Source organism: Apostichopus japonicus, chromosome 8 (assembly GCF_037975245.1).
Source record: "Apostichopus japonicus isolate 1M-3 chromosome 8, ASM3797524v1, whole genome shotgun sequence".
Taxonomy (NCBI): domain Eukaryota; kingdom Metazoa; phylum Echinodermata; class Holothuroidea; order Aspidochirotida; family Stichopodidae; genus Apostichopus; species Apostichopus japonicus.
This window is the reverse complement of record NC_092568.1, coordinates 181,022-199,877: the sequence shown is the minus strand read 5'-3', so window position 1 is coordinate 199,877 and position 18,856 is coordinate 181,022. Positions and strand designations below refer to the sequence as shown.

The following is an 18,856-nucleotide window of genomic DNA, read 5'->3' as shown; positions in this document are numbered from 1 at the left end:
CATCTTCAGACGTCAATAGCAGTCACTTCACCGGTCAGTGGGGTCATCGTGGAGTTTTTGGTTGAAGATGGATCAACAGTAATAGCTGGACAACAGCTAGTCAAGATTGAAATTACAGGTAACATCAACTCTACTACTCACCAACCATAATGATCACTTTCCGTGTCGCATGTCTTACATTTTTACTCGTCAGACACTTTTACTCCCAACCTGCCATGCATTCTTCAACCATCAGAAAGAACTTTGTTCTATGTCGACAAGCTCCATGTAAGTTTGAATAATACCATTCTGGTGGTTCAAACATAACTTAAGGCTTTTTCGTGCAATCCCTTTGACCTCTGTTGTCCGGGGAACAATATCCTAAATTTTTCCACCTTGGACGGGTTGTGGAGGGTTGGGGGGGGGGGGTTGAATTCTTTGTAAAATGTAAAACTGACCATATTCGCACTGTGCATATCGATACATGCATTTACGTACTTGTACCAGTACAATGTAGTTAGTTCTTCGTTTCCATGAACCCAGTGAAACCTCATTATCCAGCACAGGAAACTTGTAACACTTTTGCTGTTAAGTTTTGTTTTTTCTTACATCAGCAAAGGTAATTACTACCTGCTTTTTGTGACTAGTAGTGTGTTTATCATAGTCTACTTGAGTATTTCCCAAGGATAAGAGCAAGTCTATGTGATGATTGTAGATGAACACTACAGTAGGTTTACATCAAGCCTTCTCTTTTGTGCAGTTTCTCCCAAAATGTATCAGTAAAGTTACATCTTGTCTCTGTTTACCAAAGCAAACTTTAGTCAATCCTTTCTGACCGTTTGATTTTTGAATGAGTATTTATCTTTAATATGCAGGTGGAGCCGGATCGTCAAAAGCTGCCACGCCTCCGACAGCTCAGCCCGCTGCCCCCCCTGCTGCAGCTGCAAAAGAGGAGGTGATTGCCCCTCCTCCAACAACGCCTCCCCCTATACCACCGGTACCAGCGGGACCCATGACTATTCATGCAGGTACTTATAAGGATAGTCGAAGGGCAAAAGAAATTATTTTAAAGAATGACGAAAGAAATGAAGATTTCCAAAGCATGGTGGTGAAATTTGCATGACATTCCTATGTAGCATCGTCTAGGTATTGTTGATGGAAATTGTCATAGTTTTTTTTTGCATAAGTGGACTGAAAGTACACAGGTGTGATGTCATTTTCACCTGATCTATCCTTTCCAAAGGCATTACTACTGTATCTTGCGATTATCGTTCATAGTTAGCTTTCTGTCATGTTTGCATGAATTATACAATGCTTTCATCATAGCACCTTGCATAACAGTGAAATTAAAGGTATCCCTGTTGTATGGTGAGGTGAAAATGTGACAACTAAAGAATAGAAATGGATAGGAAAGAAAAAGAAGAGGTTAGAAAGGAAATAACATTGTCATCCTAGCATCATTGAACCCTCAAGATAGCTGAATGTTAAAACAAAACATAAGACTTTGCAACTGAACCTGTTACCAACTTGCCATTCGGGATTCTCCCTTCAGGCATATATTAATAACAGTATAAGTATCACAGTTTTATCGGAGTAAAAAATGATAATTGAAATATAAGCTCCATTTCAATGTTTGTGGTTACTCTTATTGTACCTTCCTCAACATGGCAAAATGAATGATGATGGAATCCACTCCTATTAACAGTTTTGCACAGGAAGAATTCCCTGAACATGGTAGATTCGGAAAGAAGTCAACATTGACCTTGAAGAAGGTCAATGGGGTGCTTAAATGTTACCACCTTTTGTAGGCTAGGTAGATTTGTGTGCATATGTATAATGGAGAACGGTAAGTCTTGTCATACGTAAATACCCAAACCGGTCGGTTGTTGGGAAATCCGCTCTTCTTAGCAACTTCTTGCACAGGAAGTATTCACCCGAGGGTTCTTTTTCTGTTTTTTAAGTACTTAATGCTAAACACAGTCTTGTGTTGTAGAAGCAAAGTGTCACCAATGTAGTTTTCATCCTCCCAAGTTATTTATATTAGACAACTAGTCTCATCAGTAACAATGATAATAAGAAAATTCACCGAAGGATCTCTTTCTCCATTTTCTCGCAGCACCTGAAATACCTTCTCGGCCAGCTGTCCCTCCCACGGCCACTGTTCAACGAAAGGCAGCTCCATCGACTCCCCCACCCTCAGGGCCTGGCGGTGTTCCTCTCAAAGCCACAGGAACGAGAACGGAACAAAGGGTAAGTGTTAACAAAACCAGTTGCTGTAACTTAATTACAAACAAGCAGATTGCTTTTATATTGCTCTCTGCAACAGTGATCATTCTTGAGCTCCTAAGTTATGGACTAAGCAGCATATCTGATGTGAATAGTTTCCTGTTAACATTTTCATATAATAAGTTTGAAGATAATTTTTTTTTAAATATTTTAAATACTGAGTTTCTGTGTAGAAATATTGATATGTATCTGCATTGTGAAAGTCTTTTGTCCACTTTGGACAGCACCTTGCTAATAATGTGATACCATAATTATATTCCTTAACTGGGTCAGAATTGTACAATGTAGTCAGGATTTTGTATGTCTCGGCTTTTTAAATTTTATTTAGTAATTTTAAGTATAAATTATTATATAATAATTATACGTTATCTACAGTTATCTACATAAGTTAAATCTCTAATTTGTATTGGTTAATACTTGGCAGTCTTAGTACTTTACTTACAATACCATAATAATTGTTTTAAAAGTTTCAAAGAATAGAATTCAGGGATGCTACCATGGTGTTCCTCTTACAAGAAACAGATCAGCTTTCTTTACCATGTTTTGCATTTTGCCTCCGAATGCAGAAGCTGTTGGGGAAAGATTTGATGCCTTAGCCAAAAATGGAAATTATGAACTGCTGTGTTTTCTTCATACGTTGTTGGTAAACTGAAATTCTTTTAGTATGATTGGGTTTTCAGCAGCTGAAATATGTGTCAAATGTCTTCGTTTATGTACAACATATAATTTGTGAGATAACATTTGTCTGTTGATCTTGCGCAGGTAAAAATGTCTCGTATGAGACAAAGAATAGCCCAGCGGTTGAAGGATGCGCAGAACGTACATGCCATGCTGACCACATTCAACGAAATTGATATGAGGTATGTTCTGGAGGGGGGAGGGGGGTTGTGGGTGATTGGTGATATTTTGTGGGCTTAATAGAAATAGGAAAGAAATAAGTCATCACCCTACCAGCAGCTGTTGCCATAACGATTGAGAAGACATTGTTGCATTGTCCTCCTGTTAGTGACATGCTGAGCACACATTAAATGTCTCACCTGCTACTTTCTACTATGGACTATGTATTTTAATGTTATAACTGGGTTACTACATGTATGAAAAGTTGATTTTATGAATTCATTAAAATAATTAACAAAGCTTTTGGCTAATTTGGTTGGTAACTAATTGCATTGTGTGCCGGTGTTTTATTAACAGGATTTTTAGAAGAAAAACCTGCGTAATTTAATATTACTAAAAGTTCCAATTTCAATCACAGTAGTGGATTGATTATGTACTCTCGTTAATATTTAATGCACTCTTAAGATTCAATGTGTAACAAAGTATAATAATAATAAAAGGAAACAAAGGACAGAAGTTGACTTAAAATGACATCAGAAGGAGTAGAACAGCCCGTTTGCGAATATCCGATTAACATAAATCAAATGTTCTTTTTTTTTTTTTTTCAAGCACTGTAATGGACATGAGGAAAAAATTCAAGGACGAGTTTCAGAAAAAGCACGGTGTCAAAATGGGCTTCATGTCAGCGTTTTTAAAGGCATCAGCACATGCCCTCTGTGAAATGCCTGTAGTTAATGCTGGTGAGTTATCCAGATACATTTCAAGCAAGCAACACGCTAGTTATTAAAAGTACAGACATATAAGTTTCACCTTGACTGAGCAGAGCTTTGCTGTAGATGAGTTCAATTTCTGGAGGAGGGGGGATGGGGGAAATTTTATTATGACATAAGGAAGATAAAATAATAGGTTATTGTCTTCTTGGATGGCTTCCTAGATATCAGTGGATTCCATTGAAAGAAAGATCTAATGTCTTACTCAGAGGTTCTTATAAGCTGTTGTGATGTCCAACTCATGGCAGTTAAATATTTCGATGACAAAAGGATTCCCACAAATCTGGTCGATGCTGACTCTCAAGGCTTTTCCTTTGGGCACCCTAATGTCTAACCTGTACATTACTCAATCTATAGTGTGATATTGCAGCTCTCCGACCATCTGCGCAATCTAATTTGTTTCTCTGGCCCTTGTTGAATATTAATGGAAAAACCCTGGTCTAGCACATGTGAGTGTAAGTAGAAGGTTCTTGCATGCAAGGACTTTAAGGCTTGCAGAACTAGGAAAGAAGAGAAATTCTTTTTGCTGGGAATTTCAGCATATGTAGTGCATAGCAAACTTGCATATTCCTGTATGACGAAAGTAGTCTAAATATATGAAGTGTATTGAATTATACAGACTGGTGTTCTTTACAGGTACAATAATATATGTATTTCTTGGAACAGTGTTAGTTTCACTTGAGATACAGAAGTTTTTTTTAAGCGATACAAATTTACAGACAGATCCTTTCTATATTCCAAGTGGTTTCTTTCACTAGCTCTTGCACTGAGCTGATCAATTTTGTAAGAAAAGAAGAGGAACATATAACAGAGGGATTCTATCAAATCTCTCTTTATATCCTCTAGCTTTCATCTTATCCACTCCTCCCATAATATCTGTCATGTTTGTGCCTTACGTCATTGGTTACATCGCTGAAATGTGCTCATCAGTTGTTTATTATTTTAAAGCTATTCAAGGGGTAGGTATACTTTTAGTACACGGGGATATTGGGTCTGTCCATTTTTTTTTAAATGAAAAAGAAAGACATTTTTGCTCAATTCCCATGATGATGTCACTCAGTCTGCAGTTCAAGATCACACCATTCTCAGATGTCATTCTTTAATATATTTCTTTATATATTCCTCCTACAGTTATTGATGATTTGGAAATTGTGTACAGAGATTACATAGATATAAGTGTAGCAGTAGCAACTCCTAAGGTGAGTCACATTCCAGTTTCTTGTACTCAACTTTTTGATAATTACTGCAGAGGTTTTTATCGTTCATAAACTGGTTGGGCGAATTACCAAGTTACCCACCTGATTGATGTTAATACTTTATAAGAAATGTCACAACAAGGTAAAGCCTGGGCACGAAAATCCAAACGACAGGGTCCACTCTCAGTACCGATCCCCCTTACATCGAGACTTTAACTGTATGATTTTAATTTAGCAAAAAATTGCCCCAAAATGTTGGAAACAATTTACACATATACTTGTTGGAGCTCTGACAGACATTGTGATTGCCTGTGAAATTAAAAAAATTGTTTATAGTGTCTGTGATATATGACCGATACTATGCATATGTCCTTAACATCAAAGGCAGTACCGGTGTGAGGCGGGGGGGGGGGGTGGGGGGGAATGGGGTCGTGATCATGTGGCTTCACAGTTGAGACCTGAAGTCATGGATCTGTGTGCCTACAGTCCTGGGACATTTCTCTGCTTTATCTGACGATAATTCTGTGATGTGTTCTTCAATAATACTTGGTTCAGTAATTAAAGCTGTGTAATTTCTTTAACAACTTGGCATGGTGTCTAATGATGCCCATAGAAATTTGGTAATCGTATAAATCAACTTTCCATATTTGATCATCAGGGTCTTGTCGTACCTGTCCTACGAAACGTGGAGGCTATGAACTTTGCTGATATAGAGAGAGGTCTAGGAGAATTAGGTCAAAAGGTGAGACCAGAGAATCTGTTCGAATGTGTTATCCATGTAGCTTACAAGTATTACTATTGTTCAATCATTTTAAGACTTACTGGATTAAAGGCATGTTCCACTCAACCTTACCCTCAACTGTCTGCTGTTTATTTTGTAGTCGTGTGAATTGAAAACCTACCTTTTTTGAGTCAGATAAACAGTCCATTTTGCTTCCATGCGGAAAATACTAGCACTGAAGAGAAAAAAAGGATATTTAACATGAATAATTTGCATGTGGTAACAATGCGTAATATCATACTGTAAAATGTTGAGGAAGGAATCAAATTCATTTAGTTAGTCCCTCATAGACCTCCATTTTATGAACCATTATGAGGAGAGTGTCATATAGTTTGATAAATTGCAACCCTTATCTTGAGTCATACTTCGGTAGGTTTGCTAAAACAAATCAAGAAATCTGCAAAAAGTAGCAAAAAGAAAATAGAGATGTCTTAATTATAATTTTTTTATATTTTCCCCCACAGGCCTCTACTGGTAACCTAGCAATAGAGGACATGGACGGAGGTACCTTCACTGTCAGTAATGGAGGGGTGTTTGGCTCCTTGTATGGCACCCCTATCATCAACCCTCCACAATCTGCAATCTTGGGAATGCACGGCATATTTGACCGTCCTGTAGCTATCAATGGGAAGGTAAGAATATCATTTTTACCTTCTGTTCACCTTTCTTTATCTGTGTATCTCGTTGAGACTTATAATAGCTTGCAGATTTCTTAGATGGAATTCTGGAGAAGTTTATCTTCTCCATGTGGTAATTAAGAATATATACAGTGGGACAACAATGTCTCCCACAGAGTAGGAGTATTAAATTGTTTTGTATAACTGATAGAGAAGTAATGGATTGTATCATGGACTGATAGTATGCTAGGTGACTGAGCAATCCTCTTGGTGGATAAGATCCCAAAGGACCTAATACCCTTAATTGCTGTCCAGGGTGAATATCATGCTGCAGGCCATTCCCCCTTCCAGGTCAACGACTGTTACGATCTGGTTGTGCCAGTTATGAATAAATATGAATATTCATTTAAAAGTCAAACAACGTATGCATAACACAAACACCATGTATGGTAAGGTTAATTAATAGACAATTCCCCTCCTCAAAAGAAAGGAACCCATGCCCTTACTATCCATTCTCAACCACCCCCTCCTACCCTCACTCAGCCGCTACCATACTCAACCATCCCCCCTCCTACCCTCACTCAGCCTGTACCTTTCTCAACCATCCATCCCACACCCTTACTCAGCCTCTACCATACTCAACCATCCCACACCCACACCCTCACTCAGCCTCTACCATACTCAACCCTTCCCCCACCCTCACTCAGTCTCTACCATACTCAACATCCCACACCCTCACTCAGCCTCTACCATACTCAACCCTTCCCCCACCCACACCCTCACTCAGCCTATACCATACTCAACCATCCCCCCTTCCCCCACCCACACCCTTACTCAGCCTTTACCATACTCAACCATCCCACACCCTCACACAGTCTCTACCATACTCAACATCCCACACCCACACCCTCACTCAGCCTCTACCATACTCAACCCTTCCCCCACCCACACCCTCACTCAGCCTATACCATACTCAACCATCCCCCCTTCCCCCACCCACACCCTTACTCAGCCTTTACCATACTCAACCATCCCACACCCTCACTCAGTCTCTACCATACTCAACATCCCACACCCACACCCTCACTCAGCCTCTACCATACTCAACCCTTTCCCCACCCACACCCTCACTCAGCCTATACCATACTCAACCATCCCACACCCACACCCTCACTCAGCCTCTACCATTTCTGCCATTAATTGTATGTTCTAGCTCTGCCACTGTTACCGAGCTTCAAAATGAAAATGTCTTCTTGTTGTCCTCTTTCGTTCAGGTTGAGATCAGGCCTATGATGTATGTGGCTTTAACCTACGATCATCGTCTCATCGACGGCAGAGAAGCGGTCTCCTTCCTGAGGAAGATCAAGAGTGGCGTAGAGGACCCGCACACACTACTCTTAGAATTATAGTCCAAGCCAAAAAATATATATCAAATGTGGAAGAAAAGATAGATTGGAAATAATCAACTTTCAACAAGTAAAGGCTTTTAAAAAATGGAGAGTGGTTTTTTTTTTGGTCAAAAGAAAGAAAAAAAAAACATCTTTCTGAATTGTTACACTAGAGAAACCATGCATTAGATGCATTAGCAGAAAATAAAATTTTTGGGTAGATGAGCAGTAGTGTGCTAGATATCCCTGTTTGATACCAATGTTGCTTGGATCAGTCTTGGTGTCCCTTGACGGCTTGAAGGGTGTTCTTTAGATGGTAGCTCCCAAAGTCTTTGGCAGTTAAATCTTTACAAAATTTTACAGGAGACAGGAGAAAATGACTTGTAGATGTTATTACAACACCATTTGTGAATTTGTTTTCCTCCTTCCAAATCAGAAACTTCAGCTTTCTCTGAAGATAGTGAAAACCTCTAAACGCTTGCTGTGGCTGCTTGCAAACTTGTCCACACAGTGTTGGTATTGTTTTATCGTAAAACACCCACCACAACGCAGGTGCCCCACATGCCCTGCAGAATATCAAGGTGGTGTCTCTGCTTGAGTCTGGCTTGTGTTTTGTTTGGTTCATCCATAAAAAGTTTACTTAAATATGGTCTTGTAGTACCTCATGTTTTAATGCAATTCAAATACCTTTTTAATAATCAATTTGAAATTGAAATGGGGAACGTTTACCTTCACTTAATATTTTTCTTGTTTCTGTGTTCAACTGAAGGAATTGAATGGGCAAGTTTTAAACATTGTTTTTTTTTTGCTGCTGCTAAACAGTAAAGTTTCATAGACATATAGTGAGTTATATCTTCGACTTCATCAAATGTTTTATTTCTAACAACATTTGATGCTATGTGTGTTTCGAATATTTAATGAAAAAACAAAACATAGGGAAAGGTTTTTTGATGAACTCTTGAGTATTAGTATCCAGTACAAACACAGTTTTATATCGTAATGGAATTAAAAACTTTTTTGTCTGAGGTGCGACCTGACCATTACAAAGACTCTTGAAGTGTAAAACTTATGTACCTGCTTACTACCTGCTGCTTTCACATGGCTTGGAAAGATTCTTGAGCAAAACTGTGATGTCTTCGTCATGTATCAAATTTAAGGATAGTGAATGTGAAAATATGACTTATAGATGATTGCCATTAACGAGAGCAATTTAATATTTGTTTTCTCCGTCTGTGTAGTTTGTGTGTATGTGATCTTACTTTCCTTAGTTAGGTCTGTTGTAACAGTTTTGTTCATGAAACTTGTTATCTCGGGGAGGGTGGAAGGGGGCAACTGAAACTGGAGCACCTCACATTAGAAATAAATGCTCCAACATAAGTTATTACAAACAGCGATGATGCCAAAATGCGTAGAAAGCTTACTTGAAACAAACATTTTCCTCATTATTAAAAGCTTTATGTTGCAGCCTTCCACAAAATGTGTATATGAGAGTGCCTTGCTTCTTAACCCCCCCATCAGCCACTTCTACCCTTCACTCGCACACTTCTGGCCAAACGATTTTAGTTCAAACAAAATGACAACAATAAATATTCTTTGACAGTTTGTCTTATCCATAGATTGTCTTACTTGATTTGGTTTATCAAGCTTTTAAATATTAACATATTAGCTTTTAGTTAGTTGATCTGACATGTTGGTATTTATTTCTGTAAGTGCTTCTTTTCTTGTTTGTTTGAGTGCCAAATTAACTGCTAATTACGGAGCAGCTATTTCTCGTTTCATCAATTTTGGAACTTGCATCAAACTTTCAAAAGTGGAAATGTTAAATACAGCTCAGTAGAGAAATGTTTGTGACCATTGGTGGAGTGACAGACACAGTTAGAGGGCAAAACTTTCACCCATCACATTATTGACTATTTGATGCAAATTGCAGAAAGTTGAAGGTAAAACCCTAGTTTTACTCTTTCCCCTTAACCATTTGAGAATCTGTAATAAGTAAAACAACACTGGTTGTATTCTTTAGCAGTGATGTTTGTGCAAGACGGAGACTTCTGTAGTTGCCTTTTAAGTCATTCTGAGCTGAGGTTAGTTTTTGTGATTGCTGGAGATAGATATCACTTTTCAATTTTCATACTGATCCAAACAGTAGAGCCTAACATACCTTCTCAGATCTGTAACAAGCCAACCATCTTTAAGTTGCCAGTAGAATATATGCAAGGAGTGCGTTTTCTAATGTAGTGCAGTTGCTAGCCCTAGTCATAGATCCAACCTTGTTGCTACATGGTAGTAATGTTTGCTCCTAAAGGAGTATAAATTAATAGATAAGAACATGACAAATGGCTGGTGGTTATACCCGAGTGGCCACTTGGTTCCATTGAAGAACTTGTGAATCAGGGGGCCACAATCGACAAAATACAAAGTGGATTTGAGCTGCAATCTCTGTGAGTTTTAAGGTGTGGTTGACAAGTTTTATCTGCTGAAATATAAATGGTGTTCTTTACCTAACACAGTAGTGAGGATTTAAATTGTCTATATATATATATATTCACAAATTTAATATTCAATTTATTAATAAAGAAAAGACACGTCTACATGAAGGACTGCAGATTTGTATATGTAGGTTCTGGTCACCTAGATATTCAGGCATCTTAAAACTTGCAGATGCCTGATGAGAGTTATTCCCGAAAGCTTGGACTTTCAGCGAGGCTGACTATTTGACATCCTACCTCATATGGAAGGAAAAGAACGAAGCCAACTGTTTTTTGACTCTCGATGTAACTGAATATGTTAAGGTCTTCGGGATTCAGACTGTGGCTCTGCTATAAGCCCTCGAAGTGTTTCTCCATTATTGAATCTCTCTCACGAGGGAAATAAGTTCAACGTCAGTTCTGTTGAACAAACGTGTCGCAAGTTTTGCTTGAGGTTGTGAGAATAATCTACAATTCGCCCAGATATAGCTTCTTTTTCTTCTTGAAACCTCACAAAAGTAGAAGACAGCTGGATACATTCAAGTATTATTCAAGTAATATTCTACTATCAATGCAATGGTAAAGTTGAAAATAAGATGTGTAGTGTTTCTACCATTATGCAAACTGACTACCAGTGTTGCTGTACTGAAATTACTATCACATGGTCGGTCATTCGGGAAACGTTCATCTCGGGACCGGTCTCAATTAAAGTTGATCTTAGGGGTGTGAGTAGTAGCAGTCCAGTGAGTGATTCTTTAAACTTTTTAAGAGAATAGCATAATTTTCTGAGACTGGTAGCAGTAGTAGACTGGTTAAAAATTCATTTGAAACATCAAAAAAAAAAATCATCTTTTCTTTCGATGGAAATATGGTTGTGAAGGATTGTTGTGAGATTAAATGTGTTAGACTTCAGATTTGTAATGGAAAGTATGTAGCTCTCAATGTATCAATCCGTTTTTGACTTAAATTAGTCCCATTTGAGACCTTGAAAAAGAGGGGGAAAAAACGAATGTGGTTTTATTGTTGAAATGAATGAAAATATTAGAGATGATGTTGATGTTTACTAAGTTTATTTTATAACATTGTATTTTGACAATGGCTATTGAAACAAAGAGGTGATTTAAAACATGAGTATCTTGTTTCATGTTTGTTTTTTTTTCTTGTTGTTTATTGGGGGGGGGGGGTGGTTCCCTCAAGCTTTAGGGTTAATCCTATTTTATCTGAAGAAATGAGCGCAATTTATCAAGGATCGGAAATGATGGGTCCTGGATGAAGGGTTCCCCCTTCCCTTTTTGGAAAAAAATTCATTTCAGTCGGGGTGGTCAAAATTCAAGTTAAAAAAATTTTCATATGCCTTGCCTCAGAATGGTTAAAGGGCTGTTACTGTTGAAAAGTTGCCCGTCTGTGCTCAACTTAAAGTAGGTTGATGGCTATTCAAACTAGAGGGAGTTTTTGCCACTGAATTTATTACAATTGTTGAAAGTCTCTAAAAATCTAGACTGTTTTTAGTTGTATTAATGTATCATTATGGATTGCCGCTACAGATACCAATAGTTAACAAATCGTCAAAACCCACAAGGCATTGTTAATTACTTCTTGAATAGCAATTCTCGAGTGAAACTTGAAAATGCTAGCATGGTGTCCTCAATTTATCGATTTGCACGCCACATACCGGCCAATACTCGGTATTTTTGATGAACCCTGCCTGCAAGCAGCAACCCAAGTCTAATCCATTCTCAATACGTGCTTGCTGATGAATTTCGGAAAACAAACTTCCGAAGCAGATTCAATGTTTCTTATTCTAAGGCACTTTGTCCAGGTGAGTTTTAAAGAGAAAAGCTCTTGCAATCAAAAGAAAGAAATTTATTATTCCTGTTGCCCTTGTGGCGATTTACCGTAAAATCACTGCGACCGTACATATCAGCATGTTCATTACACAAATGTAACCTATAAATACTTGTATCGTCCATTCGTGAGTCCTATGCCTAACGGTCATAACAAAACAGAGAGATTTGATTGGCGCATGATCTGTTGGGCGGGGCTTGCAAATTTTGAGTAAATTTGTAGAATCTACGGACTCAGTAAAAAATCTGGCGAAGTTTAATTCAGCTCAAAATGTTTAACGACAGGTAACTCAATCAAAATAATGATTATTAATATGAAAATTGCATAGAATGGTGTTATTTTCACTGAGATTTTAGGGCAGTAAGCTGGAAAGATCGAAATTAAAATTTGGCACACATTGTGACTTTAACAGACGAATGACCAAGCAGCTGCAGAGCAAAGAACAGCACAAAACAAGCTTTTGTTTGTTTTTCATTTTGTATTCAGAAAAGGATAAAAATTTCATTTGAAAACGAGATAAAATCTTAGGTATGTTCTAACTTTTAGTTGACTGATGATGACCATAATAAAGTTCTCTCAAACTTCCAGATCTTACACTCTTTTAAAAGTGTGCAGGAAACTTATGCAAGTTTAATTTTTTTCATCTTGAGGAGTAAGAGAATAATTATAAATCTTGTTTTTTGGTTAATATTATCTTCTTTGCATATTTTGGTCCACAGACTTGATTAGTTTTTCTCAACCTCTCCAACTCTCTTTTCCATCTCGTCATTTCAAGTACTCCTTAGCCTAACATCTCCTTCTTCAGATTTCTTCTTTAACTGTTTGATTCCTTTCCAGTAATAGAATTTGTCAAAGATGTTCTTATACTGTTTCACAAACAACGCCCTCAGTTCTGTGTTTTGGTTTATGGTTTTCGTTAACGGTGTCTCTCTAGACGCTACAGCGGCTATATCAAAGATTGGAAATTTTCTGAAAAGTGAAAAATGACAACAAAAAAAAAGAAAGAAAAAGGTATGTTTAATTGTGAAAGAAAGTACAATTAGAAACCAGATTGTAAGTAACATTCGCATCAAGAAATATTAAGTTAAATGGAGCTTTTTTTCCTTTGTCAAATTCCAAACTAGTACATGAATACAAGGGGTATATTCAAATTTTCTCTTTAAATGCAATGTTGTTGACCTCTTCAAAGAGAAGTTTCTTTTCATATTTTTCTTCAAACCTGTAACATCTAAATTTGCAAATTTCCTTTGAGGTTTGAAAAAAAAGAAGGTAAACTTGTTAATTCGATAAGTTATTAGGCTACAATTTCAATATTTGCATGTACAGATTTCTTCAACAACAGTGCCAGTGGGACACCCCCCCCCCCCTCCCACACCTGAAACTAGATCCCTGTGTAGGTCAAAGTTTGCTCCCAGTAATGCCCGTTAACAGTAGTTACCAAATTGTAACCAATTCTGAGTAAGTGGTTAATTAAAAGTAAAACTGGCTAAATCATTGTATATACAAAGATTTTCACCATACCAATAAATATGTACAAGTGAGTGGTGACAACTTTTAATACATTGGAACTATAAGCAGAAACTTACAACCATTTTGAAAACCCTCCTCTTTTAGCTCTAAGATAAGGAACTTACCCTTTCCTCCTGGTAAAATCCAATGAGGTGAAGCGAACGTCGTATTCCTTTGAAGCAAGCTGCCCTAAGACGATCTGATTGACTAATGAAACTGTCTCCTCCTGCGATAACTCTTTACTCGTGCAGAGATTAAGGAATGTGTATAACAACAGTTCTGCCCACTTGGTGTCTGTTTGAATGAAACCTGCCACAGAATAAGGAAAAAAATAAAAATGACATAATATTCAAAACGGTAAAATAAATACCGTAACAAAACCAAACAGCACCCCTCACTTCAACCAGAAACTTTACAACAGCTAGGTTCAAAATATTGATGATAAGCTTAATTTGTGGACATCTTCTCTCAGCTTAATTTTGGTTGTATTTTTAAAGTATTAAAAGGTTGTATTCATGGAAGATGCAACATCACATTTAAGTGAAACTTAGCAGACATCAGTCACTGGTAATTTAAATGGCAAAAGAAGGAAGAAAGAGTGGATAAGAGAGCAGAGGGGGGGGGGTAAGAAACTTACAATTTTCTAACAGATTCAATGGACAAGTCATCTCAACTTGGACCTGATTTTCCAGCACGGTACACACGTCTTCAGTGCAGTCCCAGTCCAACCCTGAGTCTTCAGCACTCCAGCTTAGATCTGCTTTAACAACCGCTGGAAATCCCAGACAATATCTGAGTTTGGAAAGAGGCACCGAACTGAGGAAGCTATAAACTGTGGAAGTGGCCGAGATGGAACCTCGGATTTCCTCAACGACATCAGCAAGATGAGAGGGAAGAACACACAGGAAGATCAAGTTTGCTGATTGGACAAGTTGATGGTTGTCATAGAAACATCTGACCCCTCGATCAGACAAAGCATCTGTTGAAGAGAAGAACGGAATGTGACTTGAAAATGGAACATACCAAGAGAGATGTCGAGTAAAGATGGATTTGGGAATCGACACATTTGAAACCTACATTTTGGAATGCTTTGATACAGCTTTATCATTTTTACTACTAAAGTAAGATACAGCATATTCAGACTTTTATTAATTTCCTGATAGTCTAGCTCTGTCATATTAATATATATCTCACTTGAGAGAGAGAGACGTGTTCCACGAATACATGACTACTGATGTCAGATACTGAGGGAGGTGAAGCTACTGAGATGGATGTAACATAGTTGGCAACGGTGGGATTGAAGGTGCTTATTGAAAGAATATATTTATTTATATAAGAATGTCAGAAAATTTGTGATGTCACACATGGATAACAATATAAACCTGTATTTGTGTTTTACTTTGAAATCACAGATTAGCAAATATGTTCCCAGCATAACTGAAATAATTGATTATTTGAATAACTGAAACAATTGAAATAAGAAAACTTACAATACTTGTTAAATGTTCAAGTCAAGCTGAAACCCTTTGATCGCACTGCCAATCTATTTTCTGTCTAATTTTTGCCCAATTTAGCTGTCTGTCTATCTGTCTGATTTAAATATGTCCTTAGTCTGTTTTCCTTTTAGTTTAGCCTCTGACGAAGACCATATCAGGATCAAAACTTTTATATAAAATGAAATATCTCAACATTGAACAAATGATGTTCAAAATTCAGAGTTTGAGCATTATACTTCATTTCACATGCTCTTTATTATGCACAGTTTAATTATAATCATATTAATACACACTTATAAAGGGCCGGTAAAAAAATTAGTGATAATATGTGACCATGAAAAGATAGGCCTTTAAGTTTGTTTTAAAAAGACTCATCGTATTGGCAAGCCTAACTGAAGGTGGTAAACTGTTTCCCAGTTTTCTTCTATTCCTGAAACTAACATGTTATGTTTCTACAACCTTCTATTAATTTGATCCAGTGGTTCCCAACAACAACAACTAAAATTATGAGTGATATGAAACCCTTATCAAATGACATGTTAGTAGAAAACTATATCATACAACAGCAACACATACTGATAACACTACTCCTCTGTTTTCACCAAAAATCTGCCAAAGTTTAAAGTAAATATATTTACTGAGCAGTTCTGGTCTTCTTGTTGATATTAAAAGTTCAGATGATTGGACATCAGCATATGTCAGCAGACAGTTGGCCAACTGAGTACCAAGTCTCCCACATCCAATAAGACCCACCAAAAGTGGGTCTCTGGGCGGAGCATCTCTCAAGAGCTTTGATGCTTTCGTTTGTGGTGGAGTCTTCAACTCCAAAATATTCTGTCTGTAAAGTTATCAAAATTATCAAAATTTAACATGTTAAAGTTTTGAATTGATGCTGCTGATAACTGCATTGGTAAATTTTGTTGTCAAGATGCTTTTACACTATAAAGTAAACATTAAAAGTATTACAAGTATTTAGACCTACAGGAGGACTTTAAATAGCAGTGAATAATTCATCCACTATCACATAGCCATATGCTATTGCTATGCAATAAGAGCAAATTGCTGTTGTCCAGTTATTCTCCGCACACGGTACTTAACGCTGATTACTTTCTGCTGAAAAATTTCTTGTGCGGAAAACAATTTTTTTTTTCTCTTACTTGTACACTATATTTTTCTTCAATTTTAAGATACCAAATTTAGGATGATGAAAATGTCACAAGAAAGTATCAAAGACGATAAGGATGGTTAGACTGAGTTCATGTCAGGAAAGTTAAGCTGCCTATAATTTACTGGAGGCATGGGTGTATGTAATTAGGGATTACGTAAAGAAGTACAAGACGCTGGCAGTCGGCGTAAAAAGGCAATGATAAAATTAAAATATAAAGAATACACAAGGTTAATGAGAAAATATCACAAAAGATACTCCCTAAAGGATGAAACTTAGCGAGACCAAATTGTTACGGCAGCTCACCTTTTTCACCTTCACGCCATATCAAAAACTACAACCAATAAAGTGGCGCTGTTTAACTAAATTTAATTATCACCGCCACTTGTACTCGAGTCAGTCATCATTCCTCTTCCGAACCAAAGCTATCCTAATAATAATCTAGTCTCTGAGCTAAATTCTATCGTGCTACAGTCAAATTCTAGCTTCTCCATCCTTCTAAATCATTTCAATGTTTCTTATCAGTCCAGTAAGCCATTCTGCTCCTCAAGCAAAAAACCTGTATTTACCGCGTTGTTTTCCGCTGACAAATTTGGTGTGCGGAAAGCACCAGTGTCAGCGTAAAGTATTGTGTGCAGAGAATAAACGGGACCCAATTGCTGTACGAGTGCAAAATTGTATAACAGGTTTTGTATTTTGCATGAGACAAAAATGAGTGCCTCCAAACCTGCTACACAACTTGAAAATAATGCTTAACTTTTTTCTTACTGGTAGGGGGGGGGGGGGTGCTATAGGTCTCACGTTAGACTTGCCTCAGTCCTAGCCTAGCCAAATCGTTAGGCTACAGTAGTTAGGCCAACACCCTGTCCGAGTCTAGCTAGTCACATACAAGAATAACATAACAGAAAGATCATAATTATCCTTTTCACCATTTTGTTTTTAATAGACAACATATTTACTCTTAGCTTTGTCAAGTTTTCGTCGCCTAATGTCCACAATTGACTAACGTTACTGTAGGCAACTGTATTTCCAACACAATTCTTGACATTAACGTGTTATGCGAAATTAATCACCTGGCTTGGTTTAGGATTGCTGTAAAGTATGTGGCTTGGCCACAAAGTGACGAGCCGATCGCGTGGGACCTAACTCTCAAACCTAAGTAAGGTTTTTCGTCTTCCGTTAAAGAACTTTCAAACTGCAAAGAAGGCAAATCTCTGGTTATGTCACTAACAATATTCAAGTTACTAATGTCAATACTTGTCGCCATGGCAGTTCGGGGGTGTTATGTACTAAATGGTATCCTATGCCACTGAATACGACGCTATGTGTGTTTCAGCATCGTTGGTGATGTGGCTGTTAATGGGATATCATCACACAAAATTATTGTTGATTGGTACTCTTTTAACGTCAGCGGACTATCGGGGACTGTGAAATCATGCATAATTTATTTCTCTCAACTGATTTCAAAATGTACTCGAGTACCACAGTTCGAACAGTACCACCCAGCCTATATATTTGAACACAAATGATCATGATTGTAGTTTCTAGTAAGCTTTTCAAAAATTATAAAAATATGCAAACGGCGCAGGCGCGTAGCGAGGAATTTGCCAAAGAGGTGGAGAGGGGGGGGGGGGGGGATTCCGAAGCCTGTAGGCAAACTATCTAAGCGTAGCGCCACCACGAGTTGGAGCGAAGCGTACAAGAACATTCATTTTGGCCGAAAATGCTCCCCAGATCGCTGGAAATGGCACTTCCCAGGCCTTGTAAGTTGCATCTCAGCAATATATAATATTTTGAAATTACTAGGGATATCATAAAAAAAAATTAAAAAATATGCTCAAGGAGGGGTGGTTGCCCCTTTTCCCCTCCCCCCCCCCCCCCCCGCAGAACATCCCAGGATCTAAAAGTATATTCACCCCATAGTAATTTTGAGGTTTATTTTCTAAGGACGTGGTTATAATAAAAAAAAACCGGCTACAAAACCGTACGTAATGAAGTTATCCGGTATTAACTCATTTAGTTAAAGTTCCTGTAATACCTCATAAGCCATAAAGGTATTTCTATCTTCTATTACTTCCAGTTTTTGTGTTCAATCTTATATTTGTTTAAGTGTGTCCTGTATAGAACGGAACCTTTGTCGACGTAACGAAGAAACGTTACTGCGAATTGCTGATGGTTTTGCCCTTTCCGTGTATTTTTTTAAACATTTGTAGTGCTATATTGATCAACTATACTGTATTATAATATAAATAGAAAAAAACAGTAAGCACATTTCAGCATCCTGGATATGCGGCACCACGTCCAAAATGACTAAAAGGTTACAACATTTATGTTTGATTAGTAATTACGTACAGGTACTATATAGGTAACATCAGAAGACCATTTCCAGGAAGACTTCGACGCAATGTGGCATTTTAAGAAAGAATGATTTTAGTGCAAATAATGTCTTAATTCATGCAGAGACCAAAGCTTGATTCAGCTTCAAGTAAAACTCGAAGTAGTTTATGCACAGAATATCAAAT

At 37.6% G+C, this 18,856-nt stretch overlaps 2 protein-coding genes across 2 annotated transcripts in view; one reads left to right on the top strand and one right to left on the bottom strand.

Moving 5' to 3' along the window:
* The window catches only part of LOC139972147 (dihydrolipoyllysine-residue succinyltransferase component of 2-oxoglutarate dehydrogenase complex, mitochondrial-like), a 30,563-nt gene extending 20,166 nt beyond the window's left edge, over positions 1–10,397 (top strand). The window contains exons 7-15 of the mRNA XM_071979123.1: positions 10–118; positions 855–1,007; positions 2,096–2,229; positions 3,028–3,125; positions 3,712–3,842; positions 5,004–5,071; positions 5,727–5,810; positions 6,314–6,481; positions 7,741–10,397. Of these exons, the coding sequence (XP_071835224.1) occupies positions 10–118; positions 855–1,007; positions 2,096–2,229; positions 3,028–3,125; positions 3,712–3,842; positions 5,004–5,071; positions 5,727–5,810; positions 6,314–6,481; positions 7,741–7,875 (1,080 nt within the window). The 3' untranslated portion in view covers positions 7,876–10,397. The remainder of the gene's footprint in view (positions 1–9; positions 119–854; positions 1,008–2,095; positions 2,230–3,027; positions 3,126–3,711; positions 3,843–5,003; positions 5,072–5,726; positions 5,811–6,313; positions 6,482–7,740) is intronic.
* Positions 10,398–12,262: 1,865 nt separating this feature from the next.
* On the bottom strand, positions 12,263–17,635 carry LOC139972148 (NADP-dependent oxidoreductase domain-containing protein 1-like). The gene is made up of 5 exons (XM_071979124.1): positions 17,408–17,635; positions 15,808–16,007; positions 14,311–14,652; positions 13,799–13,982; positions 12,263–13,133 (listed from the first exon to the last, which is right to left on the bottom strand). Exons 1-5 carry the CDS (start codon positions 17,599–17,601, stop codon positions 12,935–12,937), a joined length of 1,119 nt encoding a protein of 372 aa, XP_071835225.1. The 5' UTR covers positions 17,602–17,635; the 3' UTR covers positions 12,263–12,934.
* Positions 17,636–18,856: the final 1,221 nt, after the last annotated feature.

Coding starts and splice junctions, on each gene's coding strand:
- LOC139972148 (XM_071979124.1), bottom strand. CDS start 17,601: ATGGCGACAAGTATTGACATTAGTAACTTGAATATTGTTAGTGACATA. Junction 14,653..15,807: donor AAGAAGACCAGAACTGCTCA/GTAAATATATTT, acceptor TCTCTTCAACAG/ATGCTTTGTCTGATCGAGGG. Junction 13,983..14,310: donor ATTGAATCTGTTAGAAAATT/GTAAGTTTCTTA, acceptor ATTCTGTGGCAG/GTTTCATTCAAACAGACACC.